Consider the following 15396-nt stretch of genomic DNA (forward strand, 5'->3'; position numbering starts at 1 on the left):
ATTTTAGTTGTAACGCAATTGAACCAATAAATTCAACATGTATAGAAATAAGTTTTCAATCACTATTCATTTATAATATAAAGTTAGAGATTGTAATAAAATATAGTTTTATGTACTCAAATCAACATAGCACTTAAGTTTTCAAGATTCAGCAATGCAACTTTTACATTGTTAGTTTGAGTATTTTGTTTGCTCATACAAAATTCAATAATGCTATTATATATTTCATTAAATTATTCATCTGTCCAACAAATCTCAAAATACTCATTTGATAAGCAGAGAATATATGCTTTATGATAGAGAAACTTATTTTTAATAACAAGATAATTCCGTATAAAGCAGTGCAAAGTTCAGACCTAAACAACACTGCTTGCTGCTAGTGAATCTAGTACAGAAAGCAGTGCAAGTTGAACACTGCATTAAGAATGCATTAAATTAAAGAAGGGATTCATAAAACACTTATAAATCGATATAATCTAATAAATACACATTCAATGTTGACTGTTCATTGCAACCCGCTAATAAATGCATCGCTATAGAGTATCTGTTAGTCGTCTACCACCACACTTGCCCTTTATTGCTATGTTTTAAATTAATTTGCTTTTAATTTGCTTTATTATGTGGCAATTTCTCCTGCTTCGTACTTTTAATTAGTTTGCTTTTATCGTTAAGCTGTTAAGGGGTTGCCTCAACTGTGCGCTGTGGCATCTTTTTCCCCTCTCGGCTTCCACAGTTTCCTGTTGTTGGACGAGATGTTTGAGTTGGCTTCGCTATCTGCCTGCCCGTCTGTGTGCGCATTTAATGCCAAATTACTCATACGAAGCGTTGGCTGTCGCTTTAGCTGCTGTGGCCATAGTCTCCCTTAAGCCGACAGTAATAATTGTGTAGAATTAATTTAATGTATTTGCAGTAGCTTTGCTTCCAATGCGCTTCCACTGTGCTATTCCATTAGTGATATGATCTCTGCCTCTGTGGCTGTGACAAGCTAAGAGTTGGCTTGAAGGTCTTGCAGCCTTAGCCTGGGAGCACTTAGTGTTATCTTCTGGCTGACATCAAATCGGGCTGCGCATGCGCAGCAAATCAAACCAGTTTTTAAGCAGACTCGTTCTACATCTCTCTCACACCTTACACAATGCTTTCCCTCTCTTTGTCGCACCCCTTCCAGCCGAAATTTAGCGCTCTCTCTCAAGGAAGGCGTGGTCTAAACCAGTCGCTGTTGCTGCTGCTGCATCAGAGAGTCAGACCATCGAGAGAGCAGATTTGTGAGCGCTTCGACGCAGTTTGTCAGTCACACACACACACACACACACACACATACTATCACACACACTCGCACACACGCATACCTTGTGGTAGACCATTGAAAAAGTGATGAAAATAACTCTCTGTCACTTTATTGGCGCTTAACGAGTTTGAGTTGATGAAGAATTTAATTTATGATGCTGCTCACTCCACACTCTCTCTTTTTGGGCATAGCGAGAGAGGAAGGGAAGTGGGCGGTTTAAACGCTCTTAACCGCAGTGAGCACAAGTGCAGATGCAGACCCAAAAGTTGGCGCTGAGCAACAGCAAAAAAAAAGCCCAGAAAAAAAAATAGACTGAGAAATTAATGAACTCGTAACTGTCGCTTTGCCAAATTGGGCCGGCGCTGGCTGGCGCATGTGTGTGTGTGTTTGCTATAATGTGTGAGAGAGAGAGGTAGAGTGTGGGAGAGTGAGAGACAGAGACAGAGAGAGAGGAGACTATGGCAACGGCAGCAGCAGCCGCTGCCGCCAGACGTCAAGCTTTGATGATTTAATTTTCTGGTCTTCTAATTTAATTTTATTATAGAAATACAGAGACGATGTGTGAGTGTGTGTGTGAGCGAGCTAGACACAGCGAGTGAATGAGAAAGAGTGTGAATGGCAAAGAGAGAGAGACAGAGAGTGGGCGAAAGAGAGGAGGCAGACTGTCACACACACATACGAACAAGCATAGACATGCATGCAAATTCGTTAATGGAAAATGGTGGCGTTTAATTGAAAAAGGAAGTGCGCCAGGGGCTGGGAGAAAGGATGAGCGCAAGGACCAAGTACAGAGGAGCTCTGTATTCAGCTCTGCTCGGGATGAGTTCAGTTTTTTATCCAAATTAATTTCCATGTGTGCGTTTGTATCTCTTTCTCTCTCTTTCTTCCTCTGAGTCTCAACTGTCCCTTTCTGACTTGTGTGTGGTATTTTCGTAGTGCTGTTGCCTTTGCAATAACAATTTGCAATTAAAGTTATTTGTTTGCCACCGCACATTATTAATTGACAGACAGTCGATGTAGCAGAGCGCCTTTTATTTATTTTAATATTTTTATTTACATCTATATTATATGTTTGCCTCATACGTACATATTATTTTTTGAGTACCCTGCATACTTTACAAAGGAATAATAATAGTTTCACTGTAATGAAGCAATGCATATGATGAACTTTGAAAGCAATAGTACTTATTTAGTGTTGTCGATTTCTTTGTATTGTCTTTACATCTAGTTTTAACATATATTATAAAGTATGCTTAAATAACTTAATATAATATTAGATCACATATTATAGTTTTCTTAAATTCGAATCTCTCAAAAATGAGAATTGAAATAAAATTTTATATTCGGTTGCATAAAATAACAAAATGATACACAAGCTATGTGAATTGTTTACTTTTCTTTACTTATTTATAATAAAGAAAATAAAGCAGTAAAAAACCTATTCAATGTATCTTTTCTAGTAAGTTTACTCTGTCACGAAATTTTAATTTTTATCAGAACACAATTATTTTAAAATCAAAATTTTATATTTCGCATTCCATTTTTTGCTCTTTTTGAAAGTTAATCACGAACGTTGGCGCCATCTAGCGTTTAGGAGCGCTAACTAAAGGGTAACTCTAGGTTCAGCCATCAGCTTTGAAGTTCATTGTTTTTTTGTCGGCTTGCGTAAAGTTAATTGGTTTAAAAATGCGCAGATAATTACAAAATGGCGTTAATTAATCGTCAGCCGCACACACATATTGATTTTGCTGCAACAATATTTAATGATTAACAATTAAGTACGAAGCAAACTGCGAGTAGTGAACTGCGATTTATGATGCCGCCTCACTTCAGTTCTCTCTCGCTCTCGCTCTGGCTCTTTGCAAGCTGAACAAGCTTTCTGCCTTAATAAAACCAATTAAAATTCATTAGCAGCGAATTTTCCAACACACACACACATACACTTAGATTGAGAGTCTTATACAATCACACACTAATGCCATCATGCGCTCGTTTTCTCAATTATTCATTCAATTTTCGTGGCACAAAAGTCGGATCTAGCCACAGCTTCAGCTTCTACTTCAGCTTCAACTATATAGCTTGAGATTGTGCTTGGTTTCTATACATATTCAAGCAGCTAAATGAAAACGGCAAAACGGCAAAAGCGGCAACACTTAAATGCAATTTACCTCAATTTTGAGCAACCACTACACACAACTTCATCATCGTCTTCCTCTTAGCAGCAGCTATTCACATCGTCTTGGCATCGTCTTCAGCTTTCACTGCCTTCCCTCCCTGCTTCTCCATTCCGTTTAGAGCATCTTAACGTCTTTTCATGGCACTTACATCGTCATTCTATTCGTCTAATTTCATTTTCTTGCCATTTTCCATGAACGAAGCAAGCGAGCGAGTCGAGTGAGTCGCTGTTGTTGCTGCCTCAGCTCAACTGCTGCTGCTACTGTGCCACAATTTTGCTGTTGTTGCATCCACAAGATTTGGCAGCTCATGCGTTTTTCTAATTACATTCAATTAGAATGTTGATTGATATGTTTGTCTTGCCACAGATTGAGGCAACAACGCATCAGCAGGCGGCATTTTAACATTTGAATGCTTTTCAGCTTTAGTTTATTGACTCATTGATTCAAATTACGCATTTGAACATTTCTTAATCGAAAGATAATATTTTAAGAGAATTGTTCATCTTTTTGTGAGCATTTGTAGATTAAATAAAATATATAGAAAACATTTCGTTAATAAATAAAATTATGTGATTTACTCAATTAAAATCAAAATAGTTTAAAAACTGCTTAAAGTTAAAGTACAATCTGAAAATTTTATAAAATATATAGACAAGTTTATGTAGATTTATAGTGATTTACTAAAATATAACATATGAGAAAGTTTTAACTTTTAAAGAGAATTTTTAAAGGGAAGATTACATAAAGACTAGAGTTTAAAATCGAAAATTTTAATAGAATAATATGAAACTTATAGGCTTAAGTACTAGAATAACCTTTATTAAGTTAAACATGATTAAAGTATACGTATTTATACAACTCAGTTTGACAAGTTCCATATTATTTTAATTTGATATAATCCACATTTCACACCTCATTTATTGAACGTAAAACTTTTTAGTTAATTTTCAATTTAATGCCTTTTTTATAAAATTGAATCGCCACAAATTATTATGCATAAACATTATTAAAATATTTCGCTGGTGAATTTAATGAATAATTTACAAAGTATAGATTGTAGGAAATATGTTGCTAATTTGACGGTTTTGCGGCGCTGTGGCAACTTCAACTCGTTGATAAACAATTTAACAGTGATTAGATGCAAGTTGATTGTCTATTATGCAGACTATTTAGTATTCATTTAAAATGTATCAACAATGGATAAATGATAACAATTAGTTGTGTGTTCTTTGTTAACAATTTCATTAGTGTGTGCGCTTCAAAATGAAAACATTTTCTAAATCATTTGCATAAATTTGAGCGAAAAACAATTCGTGCATTTGCATTAATAAATTGAGTTATGCATTTTATAATTGCAAATTTTGGTAAATTTGGTGAACATTTTGGCAACATTTTTCCAGCGAGGTTTGTGCCGATAAATTCCAATAATTATTTAGCCAAAACAACAGAGAGAAGAAGAAATCGAATAGTAATGAAACGATGCGAATCGTGACCAAAAATTACGCTTTATTTTGTGAAATTGCAATTCAATTAAGTTCTCAAAACATTCAAATTGCGTTTGGCCAATGCGTCAATGCAATGTTGACCGTTTCGCAACGGCAACAACACCAACAACAACAAATGGAACTGCATTGAAATTTGTTTGTATAATTTCATTAGCGTTGATTTGCAGCAATTGCAATTGCAATTGCGAAATTGCGTGCCCCAAAAGCTGGCCTGTTTCTGATTATAGCAAGCAGAATGGACTACTTATGGAGAGGGGTAGAGAGGGAGGGAGGAAGGTCAAGAGAAGGATAGAGCATATCCTGCCTTGTCCCTTCCAATAAAAAGCAATTACCAGAGAACTTGCTTGCTTCCTGCTCCTAAACAGAACTTTGGCACAGTCCCAGCTCGAGTCTCAAACTGATAATTAGAAGCTACAATCACAGTTCTGCTTGCTTAAGTGTGTGTGTGTGCGTAAGAGAGTGTGTGTGTGTGTGTGCGGGTCAGAGAGAGATGAGACAAGGGTGCGTCACCACAGGAGGCCCAATCCCAAGCAGTATTTCGATTCGAAATGCCCAGAACCAATGCCATAACGTGCAACGGGCTGGGACAACATGTCCGCAACAGTTTCCGCATTGCACTAACACAATTATAGGTTGCAGACACACACACACATACACACACACACACAGTGAAATTCTAACACATGGCTGACTGAATGCAGAGCCATATCCTGCGGCGCTGTTGCCGACGCTGCCCCCAAAAGTGGAAGCAGCGCTGCTTAATTAGTGGATTACTAAACGCAGACTCTAAATACTCTAACAAACAAGAGCAACAGCAACAATCACAACAACGACAACAACAACTACAACTAAATAAGCAAGCAATAACTGCTACAACAACAAACAGCAAATGTAACTATAATGCGATGAAATTGTGTGGAAAATTTACTTTGAACCAGACGTCCTAATTAGCTGTTTGGCAAGGATTTGGATAAGACCTAGTGAGGGATGAAGTAGCCCTTGGAATCTAATAATTTTAATTAAATTTTCTTTAGCTTAACACAAATTTTATAAATTTAAATTATGATTATAATAAAATTATGCCTTTGACAACTTCTTGATAATTTCTACAAAATGTCTTCAACTTTATTATTGCCAATAATCCATACACAAAAAATAAACGTGGAATTAATATTATATAATGTAAAAATTAAACCCATAAGGTTTATTCTTAAATCATGATCAAAATTCTACAAAAATTCTAGATGCCGAATCCTTAAATTCAAATTATAATCTTGCTTCAAGAATGTATAACATCTACGCAAACGTGTAATAATGTGGATTACTCTTTATAGATATAGATATATAGGTTATGTTTATAAGGTCTTTACTAAACAAAACATATTCGACATTATCAATTTTAACAGCATATCGAAAGCGCCAAAAACTAAATTTTACTGGTGAATTTTTTTTTGTCTTACAACAATATTGATTGATGGTAATTCGCATTATTGTTATGCAAATACTAAATTGCTTCTGGACATTTTTTGCGTAGATGCGTTTGGTATTTTAATATTGGGTTAAAATTCACAGTATTTAGGAGAGATGCCATTAGCTTTATTTTTGTTTTCTGTAAAGTCCAAAGTACAATAGGAAGTGTAAGTTAAAAGTAATTGACACCTTAAAGAAAGTTGTAAAGTCTTAAGTAAATTGAATGCATCTTAATGTTTAAATCAGAGCACGAATTTTTTAATTAAGCTGAAAAGACAGAAATAACCCTAGTCTACTCATTTAAATGATATTGTTCTTAGCTCATACAGATATGAGAAAAAACAATCGATATTTGACAGTTCTCTTTTATGAAGTCAAAGATACATTCTCTTCAGTGATTGAACTGTAGCGCATTTATAAACTTTTTATTGGCAAGCCCGGCTACAAATTCGTATCATGGTTAAATTTCACAAACAAGCACAATTCACAAACTTGTTAAAAACTTTATCTTCTACGCGATTCATAGCGATTAAAGAAAACATCTCTGTCGCAAAGAGGCTGCACAGGACGCGCATTGCGAGAGATGCGAGCTCCGCTGCGATTGCGCAGTTTGCGGAACTCGTGCAGTTGCCGCTCACTGATGGCCAACGACATGGGCGAGATGAACCACTCGGCACCACGGTGGCAAGGTGGCTCAGTCAGCGAGCCGTGATAGCTGTAAAAGTCCGTTGAGAAGGCGGGCATCAGATACCGCAGCGGAAAGGGAGGAATCTCCACTTGCCTGCCTGCTGATTGAACTGACACCAGATGCTGAATGATCACATCCAAATAAGGATTCTCTGTAGATACAGAAAACATATAAGAGACAATCAGTATGCCGTGACTCGAGGCATGTTTGTGATCTGTGGCATCCGTGTGCAGACACTGCATCTCCATGGGAAAGTGTTCGTTATCCACCGTGTGCTCTGAGCCCGTTTCATTATACCAGCTCCAGCGAAAGCTGATCTCATGGAAGCTAAAGCTGCCCAGCAAATCGCAGCCATCTATGCTGGGTATCTCATCTGGATAGGCAGCATGCAGCTTTAAGGTTCGACCATCGTTCTGCAGGCGAATGGCCGAGGGCATCACATCGTATCCCAGCCACAACAAAGGATTGTCGAAGCAATGCAAAACTGCGTCCGATGTTTCAATGTTTATCGGACTCTGATTGTTGTCTGCACTCTGCCAGGTGTGTGGTCCATTACTGACGCCATAATCGAAGCCAGGTGCATCTACTAACCTATCTCCTGCTCCTTGCTGCTCATCACAATCAACACAACATATCAATTCATAGAATAAACGACAGTTGTAGAGCACCAACAAAGCGCCCACAAATGAAAAGAGCAGCAAATACACATTTAACTGCATTATGTTCTGCATCAAGCCAGAAAAGGAGTCGCCATTTATCCAACTTGTAATGCTGTCCATCGATTATAATTCAAATTTTATTTTCTTTTTATATTTGTGGTATAATTTTCGAATGTCAAAGCGAGTTGTTGAGATAGTTAATTCTGAACTAAGTTGATTTACTAACATATAAGATACGACTATTTGATTTAAATTCAGTGGTAGAGTAATAAACAAATTTAGACATGCTTAGCAGAAAAATGAATTATTCTAATACACAATTACTTGAATTATGTTTTGGAACAAGAGCAAAAAGATATTGCTATTCCAATAGATTTCGAATGACATTTTCTTGCTAGACTTTTAGTATAACTTTTTAATAATAATGAAAGATGTGAAGACAGCTAACACGAAGCATAAGTTCAGTTAATTTGCTATGAGACATAATTAGTCATAGTAGTAAAAGTAGTACAAATATTTAGTCATAGTAGAAAACTAAATTATCCTAATTATAAATATCACAAATTATGCTATTGAGTAGACTTCGTACTTCGCTAATTTTCTATATTCGTTTAGCATATGTAAATTTTGTGTCAACAAATAATTAAACATGGGTCAAAAATAAATAAAATAAAATGTTAAATTTTAAAATGTACCCAACAACACTATACTAAATATAAAGTTAGCTATTAATTAATGCAAAATATGTAAATAACCAAAAATCGAGGACTACTAAAGAGATTCGATAAAGAGCATTAGAATTTTGAATAGAAATATTAGTATTGACTGTTGCTATTAATTTGTATAATGGCATATTTAAACTACGATAAATTTATAAATATATAATTTAGAAGAAGAATATATAAAACAAAAGAAGAGTAGTACGAACTTTGAAAGAAATTATTGTTGTTGTTGGTGACTGTTGAGAGACTGTTAGAAGTGCATTTAGTAAACTCTTAATCGAAATTTTCCTACAAAAAAATACCTTTGGTTTAATCAAGTCAAATCAGAGTTTTCCATATAATTTGTACAATTGCTTAACATATCGAAATACTTGTTGAGCTGCTCTCGCCAATTCGCCAAAAATTTGTAATTAAATGCGCTGAAAAGTTAATTATTTTGAAAAACAAATTTACGCAATTTGCAATTTATTTGCATTTATTTTCGGCAGTTGTTGCCGTTGCTTTTGCTGTTGTTGTTGTATGTTTTTGCATAAATTAATTACGCGCGATGCTAAAACGCAGGAGAACTCTTTAGATACGGAAATGACTTGCACAAATATCCTGTAGCCCGACTGCAATTTTGTGGGTGGGTGTCGCAAGGATATTAATTAGTTTTGTATACAAAATACGAAATGAGCATTAAAAGCGGAAATTATTTTCAGCTCCTCCGCAATGAGGTGCCGCCAACTTTTCACCGTCCACTTTTTTATGATTATGATTGTGTCGTCCTTTTTTTGGGCAATCGAATTTTCGTAGTAGTTTTTGGGCTGGCAACAAATTGCTACTGAAATTCGACACTCTACGAGATTAGCATAAAGTTATGAAAAGCAATCAGAATGGCAGCAAACGCCCCCCGCCCCGCCCTCGTTTTGAGTACAAATTAAATAACGCACAAATTGCGAAATGCATTTAAATGGTGGAGTGTCCTTAAGAGTCCTTAAACTGCCCGCTGTCTAGCTCTCTCTCTCTCTCTCTCTCTCTCTCTCTCTCTTTCAGTCTGATTCAATTATGACAGTTTCATCAAATTGTTGCCTTGATTTGATGCAATGCTCTGCTCGACTTTTTGCACTTGCCCAGGGAGACGAAGAGAAGGCGTTGACATCTGCCAAATGTTACAAATATTTCATGTTGACTTCCTTTTGTTGCTGCTGCACTGTGGTGCCACACATTTGTGTTGTTCTTGTTGCCGCGGGCGTTTTGTTGTTTGCAACATGCACGCAAAATTGAGGGGGTAAGCATGTGGCATCAACGAACGTAACACTAACTTTGTTATATTAAGCCTCGATGCTCGTTGCTTGATGCTAGATGCTCGATGCTTGAGGGTGACCAATCACTGTAATAACTTGTCATAATGCCAACCCATAATAACCCAAGGCAGTTGTTTATATTTTTGATCAACCACTTTTGCTGGTTCATGCCTAATTGACTTGCAATTCAGACTCGAAACGAACGAAGTAAATGAATCAACCTATCAAACATCTTTCTATCAATACAATCTCTGATTGTTATAAAAACATTATCATTCTACTAAACTACGCTCTAGCTTTCAACAACGAGAAACGTGACGATAAACTTCACAAACTCACTTTTTTATTAGTCTGAAAACTTGCTTTGAATTCAAGTTCTTTTTACATATTTTATTATATTTTTTTCCTACTTTTCATACCTTTTGTTTTTTGTATCCAAAAAGTATGTCTGAAATAGACCAAAACAATAAAGAATTAGAAATGGAATGCTTGACAGTCCTGAGAAAATCGCATACCGAGGTCATTGGCGATTTGCGTGAAATTTGCGAGAAGCTAAAGTTGATCAAGTCAGAAACAGCAAATCTTCGCAATAACTTGGCTATGGAAGCGACAGAGGATAAACTGATTGGAGATCTCGTCCAGAATCAGACACTCTCAAGCATTATCTACAAGGCACTATTGAAGATGGCAAATATGGATGATAAATTAAATGTGCTCGAACAAAATATGAAAGTCACTTCAACTGAGGCTGAAAAGCTTGTACTTGCAGCGGATGATCATCCCAAGGAATTGGTAGATTCCGATTCTGATTCCGATGACGGATCTTCTACTTCAACTATAGTCGATGAGCCATCGAATGTCCCATACAGCTCTGAGCTGCAAACGCTGCTCAATTCGCTTAAGAATCGAGAGATTCAACTAGATTTCAGTCTAAAGTTAGAGTCGACGGTGAAACAACAACTTGTGCATCCCATTGTGCGCATTAAGGAGAGTAATGCTGCTGAAGATCAGAATATTAACTCTTCGGATCCCATTGATAGAAAACTGTTTGAATCGTTTGGAGATCATCGCAACAGGTTGCTGGCTCATTGCCAGTATGTGATGCGATCCTATGGCATTCCTATGTACGAGTTCTCGACGTCTTGGGCTAGTGGACACGCGCTTTGCGCCCTCATTCACTATCATCACCCGGAATTGATCGACGAGTCGTATTTGAAGTGCAAAAATGCTGATGTCACTCTGCAATATGCCAGCGATGTAGCACGTTCAATTGGCGTCGAATTCGAGGGGAGTTTGGTCCGATTGTATCGTCAAAAGCGTCCCAGCTATATCAAGGTGTTCACTTTCGTCCACAAGCTGTATAACAAACTCATCTCTATACCGATGCCCAAAAGCGAGTGAACTTTCGTAAATAAACATTAATATTTGACAAATAAGCGTTCCAGAACATTCCAGCCTCCCACGAACACTCGAAAATCTTCCTTGGCATTTAAACACATTAGACACAGAAACCCTTAATCCTAAATCCTAAGAACTCAATATCAAAGCAAGTCTTACCAACCACGCATTCATATACACATACGGATCCAACGCTTTTCACTTCTTTCCAACTTACTACAGAAGACCCAATATAATAATTCAAAACTATTCCTCTATTTTCGCATCCGAAATCATTGCTCCGACTCCTTATCTTCACTCTATTCCATCTGAAACACTACTACTTCTACTTCTCATCATCGATTAGGACACTACTTATGTCACATTACCCTAAATTCAGACTCCTTTGGTTTCCAGGTCACCAAAATATAGCAGGAAATGAATTTGCAGACAAAATCGCCAAATATGGACCCAAATTTCCACTTATCCTCACCTATAATTATTAATATTTTATACATAAATAAGCCTTAATAAGAAAATTTCCTTATATCAAAACTTATTCGACTGCCTGATGACCCATCCATAAGGTATCCACTTATTAATAAAAACACATCAAGTCCCAACAATTGTATTAGAAATATGTATAAATCATGCCGAAGTCCAAAGAAGTCAAGTTAAATACTAAGATAAAAGTTTTAGACTTGGACATACTCTGACAAAATACGAATATTTACTCAAGGGTAATATAATGCTAGATTTTATGGCAAGGGCTAAACTGGTTTGAAACTTATTGTTTATTAGACAGTGTAAAATTCGGGCCCTGATAAATAGCTTAATATCAAGATTTTAGTTTAAGGCCATCTAAAAAGTTCTTCAACCACATGAAAAATGAAGAAAATACATTGATTTCAAGAACATTTGATATAAGATCAAGTGAAACAAATCGTATACATTTAAGACCACAAATCTTATAAGATTAAAAAATATTGCAATCAATTTGTCAGATTAATGTTCTTAGTTTGAATAATTTGATTTTTTTTTTGTTCTTTTTGATTTAAGAACATGGAAACGTTAGTAATCGTAATAAGATTCAATCAGTGGTTTATTTTTTAAGCAATTCAGATGTTAAGTCGAAAACTGATTTAATAAAGTCATAAATATAGAATATTATTTTATGTCATATTCTTTGTTGTATGTGTTCATTTTGTTTAATATTAAACAACATTTTATTTAGCATTCACTTCCATATTGTCTTCGAATAAGTGCAACTGTAGTATTGCTTTGTCAAAGCCACTTGCGCTGAGATTGAAATTTCCCGTATTGCGAGCACATTTCCCAGGTGGGTTTCCCAGGTGTTTGATACTCACTTAACTGCAGCTGCAAAGCTTCAGCTTCAGTCGAAGCAAACAAATTGATGCTGACAAACATGCGAAAGAAATTTCCGTTTCCGTTCGAAAACTTCGTTAAAGTGACGCGAATTCAATTGCAAGCGTTGGGCAGAAAGCGTTTGCAAAAGAGCGACAGAAAAAAAAAATCGTTGACTGCGAGCTGCAGGCGTCAAATAAAGCTGCAGGACAAAGTCGCATTTCTCTGTCTACTGCCATTATTAGAGAGAGTTTTGCACCTGAAGCAGCCAATAGCTAACCATATTTGTGTCGAGATTCGATTTGAATTGAGTACGAATAAGATCCCTAAATCACTTAAACGCATTTGCTGATTAAACCAATGAGGAGACTGTCCTTCCGAGAGAGTCCCTCAGAGTCCTGCACAGCGGGCGCTTTCCCGTCAGGCGTAAAATTTCACACATTATTACTGTGCTCTGATAACATTCTATATAGTTTTTGGGTTATCTTCCAGCTGATAATGTTAATATGCGCCGCAGGACATCAAACACACACTCAACACAATTCAACTTTGTTTGGCCAATCCGCTTATCGTCCAGGACTTAGAAAGAGAACGAGAGAGAGTGTGTGTGTGTTGTCAATGGCAGGATTATCGCTTTACAAGCCGAGTGCGATTGTTAAATGAACAGCAAGGATGTGTCAAGCATATACTTGCTTACCTGATTGCCTGCCATGCTGTCTGAAGTGTCTGCCTCAATTCCTTTGCCATCACCACAATAAAAACCACATTTACTTCTGCTACTAAAGTATGTCTGACGACTTCTGTTCTCTGCTTCTCTTTGACTGCTGCTGCTGCTGCTTCTTCCTTCCTCCCTCGTCCTTCGTCCCTTTGCTGAGCGTGTGAGCAAGATCGTTTTGCAGCCATGTTGCAAATCAACAGCATTTCAGTAGCTCCATTTGCCTCTCAGCTGCTGGCTGAATGCATGGCTAGTAATCGTGATCCTTATCGCAGCATGCGACCTTTGTGAGGTTTTTGTCCTTTGTCTGCGCTGCTTCATTAGCAGCTTAGGGGCGTTGACGTGTTGGTCCGCTTGTTTACAATGTTGTTACTTGCCCTCATTATGGCCCGAAGACGCTCAAAGTGTACATTTCCTCTACGCATTGTTGTTGTTGTTGCTGTTGCCGCTATTCTCTTTGGCACAAAGGAAAGGAAAGCAATATGTATCATCGAGTCCTTGAAGTGCATGGTATAATTGACAAACCTGAGACTGTAAAAACAAATACACCTACTTGAGTTTGGAAAATATATCCATCCTGGAGTGAACAATTAGTGAAAGTGTAGTGGAGTGTAAGAATAAGAACACTCTATAATAACAACAACAGCAGCCTTGAAAAATAAATACGCAGTTTTAATACGATATGGCAATGCCTAATTGCAGAAGAAAAACAAAAGAATATTAAGAAAAATGATCGATTGTTTTTATTATATATTGGTCCTCAAAGGGTTAAAATAAATAATATTTTTAAATAAATGTTTATAATTTAAACTAACGAACAATTTAGCGCCATTTTAAAATGTTCTTCACCTTATTTAAACACACAACAGTTGAGTATCCAGAACGCTCATCACGTATGCTCTGAGAATTCGGCAATAAACGTTCTCAACTGTTGAGTTTTCTGAACGCTCACCACTGTTACTTCGCTGTGTTGAATTTCTGTTAACTGAACACTCATCAGTTGAGTATTCGATAAACAAACCTAAGCACGCATGTGGAGTTCACACGCAGCCAAGACACAAACCAATAGAGTCCACAACATCCACCATTCATGTAATTTTTGGCAATGTAAAGAAATTGGTAAGCGTGTGGAATTTAGTACATTTTAGTACAATTCACTACTGTCAAAGATAATCATCTAATAATAAAGGTAATATACTTTGCTAAGTAAAAGAAAAACTGAATTTGAAAAGCTATTGAGCTTTTGTAAGAAATTATGCTATGAAGAAGCTCCATACATGCGACTGCAAATGAAGGAACTCATTTCAGAAATCAAAAAGCAGTTATTACAGATTTGATGAATAGGAAAAATTAAATGGTAAGAGTACGCACATTTATATTATAGATAACTAAATATATCTTTGTTGACAAAAATTATGTTTTTGTTTTTTTTAGTAATAATAATTTTAATTTTGATACGACAAAAAAACAAGATAAGAAATTGAAGCCAGTAATTCTAATTGAAGCAGAATAAGCAAAAAGCTTTATTATAGTTCAACATTTTAATATCAGAGAGTAATATAGTAGTACTTATATGGATTTTTTGTATGTCTCATAGCACCAAAATTCTTTTTAATTTTCCAATACGGGAAAAAACAAGATAACAAATTGAAATCTGTATCTCTAACAGAAGCAGATAAAAAGATATAAAAAATCTAGAAAGATAGAGAGAGAGAGAGAGAGAGAGAGACGGAAAAACGGGAGAACGAGAGATAGACAGAGGCACTAAGCAAGAATAATGCGTTACATGAAACTGCACTAAGCTCAACGTTTTCGGCTGCCTTTTGGCTTGCGAATTTATTTTTTATGCGTCAGGCTGCACAAAGCAAAGCGACACAGCGATAGAGAGAGACAGAGAGGAAGGTGGAGTGAGGGTGATGGAAGCGATAGTACAAGTTGAATTCCTTGAAGGAGACTGGGCCTAGGCAGAGATGGAAGCACTAGACAAATTACCGATGAGCAGCGACTGCAACTGGAGCCATCCGTCAAGAGCCCTTGGCCCATGTCAGGCAAAAGGGGCCACTGGAGGAGCTGCTCAGGATGGAAAGGATGGGGAGGATGGGGAGGAATCTGATCCTCAAAGGGTCTATGGCAAACAGAAAAAAAAA

The 15396-nt window shown here is 36.7% G+C and overlaps 2 protein-coding genes across 2 annotated transcripts; one reads left to right on the forward strand and one right to left on the reverse strand.

Annotated features, from left to right (window-relative positions):
- Positions 1 to 6834: 6834 nt before the first annotated feature.
- Positions 6835 to 8004, reverse strand: LOC133844984 (carbonic anhydrase 1). Its single transcript, XM_062279284.1, has one exon. It carries the CDS (start codon positions 7902 to 7904, stop codon positions 6942 to 6944), a length of 963 nt encoding a protein of 320 aa, XP_062135268.1. The 5' UTR covers positions 7905 to 8004; the 3' UTR covers positions 6835 to 6941.
- A 2268-nt stretch (positions 8005 to 10272) lies between these two features.
- Positions 10273 to 11193, forward strand: LOC133840013 (cytospin-A). The gene has a single exon (XM_062271665.1). It carries the CDS (start codon positions 10273 to 10275, stop codon positions 11191 to 11193), a length of 921 nt encoding a protein of 306 aa, XP_062127649.1.
- The last annotated feature ends 4203 nt before the right edge of the window (positions 11194 to 15396 follow it).

This window comes from Drosophila sulfurigaster, chromosome 3 (assembly GCF_023558435.1).
Source record: "Drosophila sulfurigaster albostrigata strain 15112-1811.04 chromosome 3, ASM2355843v2, whole genome shotgun sequence".
NCBI classification, from domain to species: Eukaryota; Metazoa; Arthropoda; class Insecta; order Diptera; family Drosophilidae; genus Drosophila; species Drosophila sulfurigaster.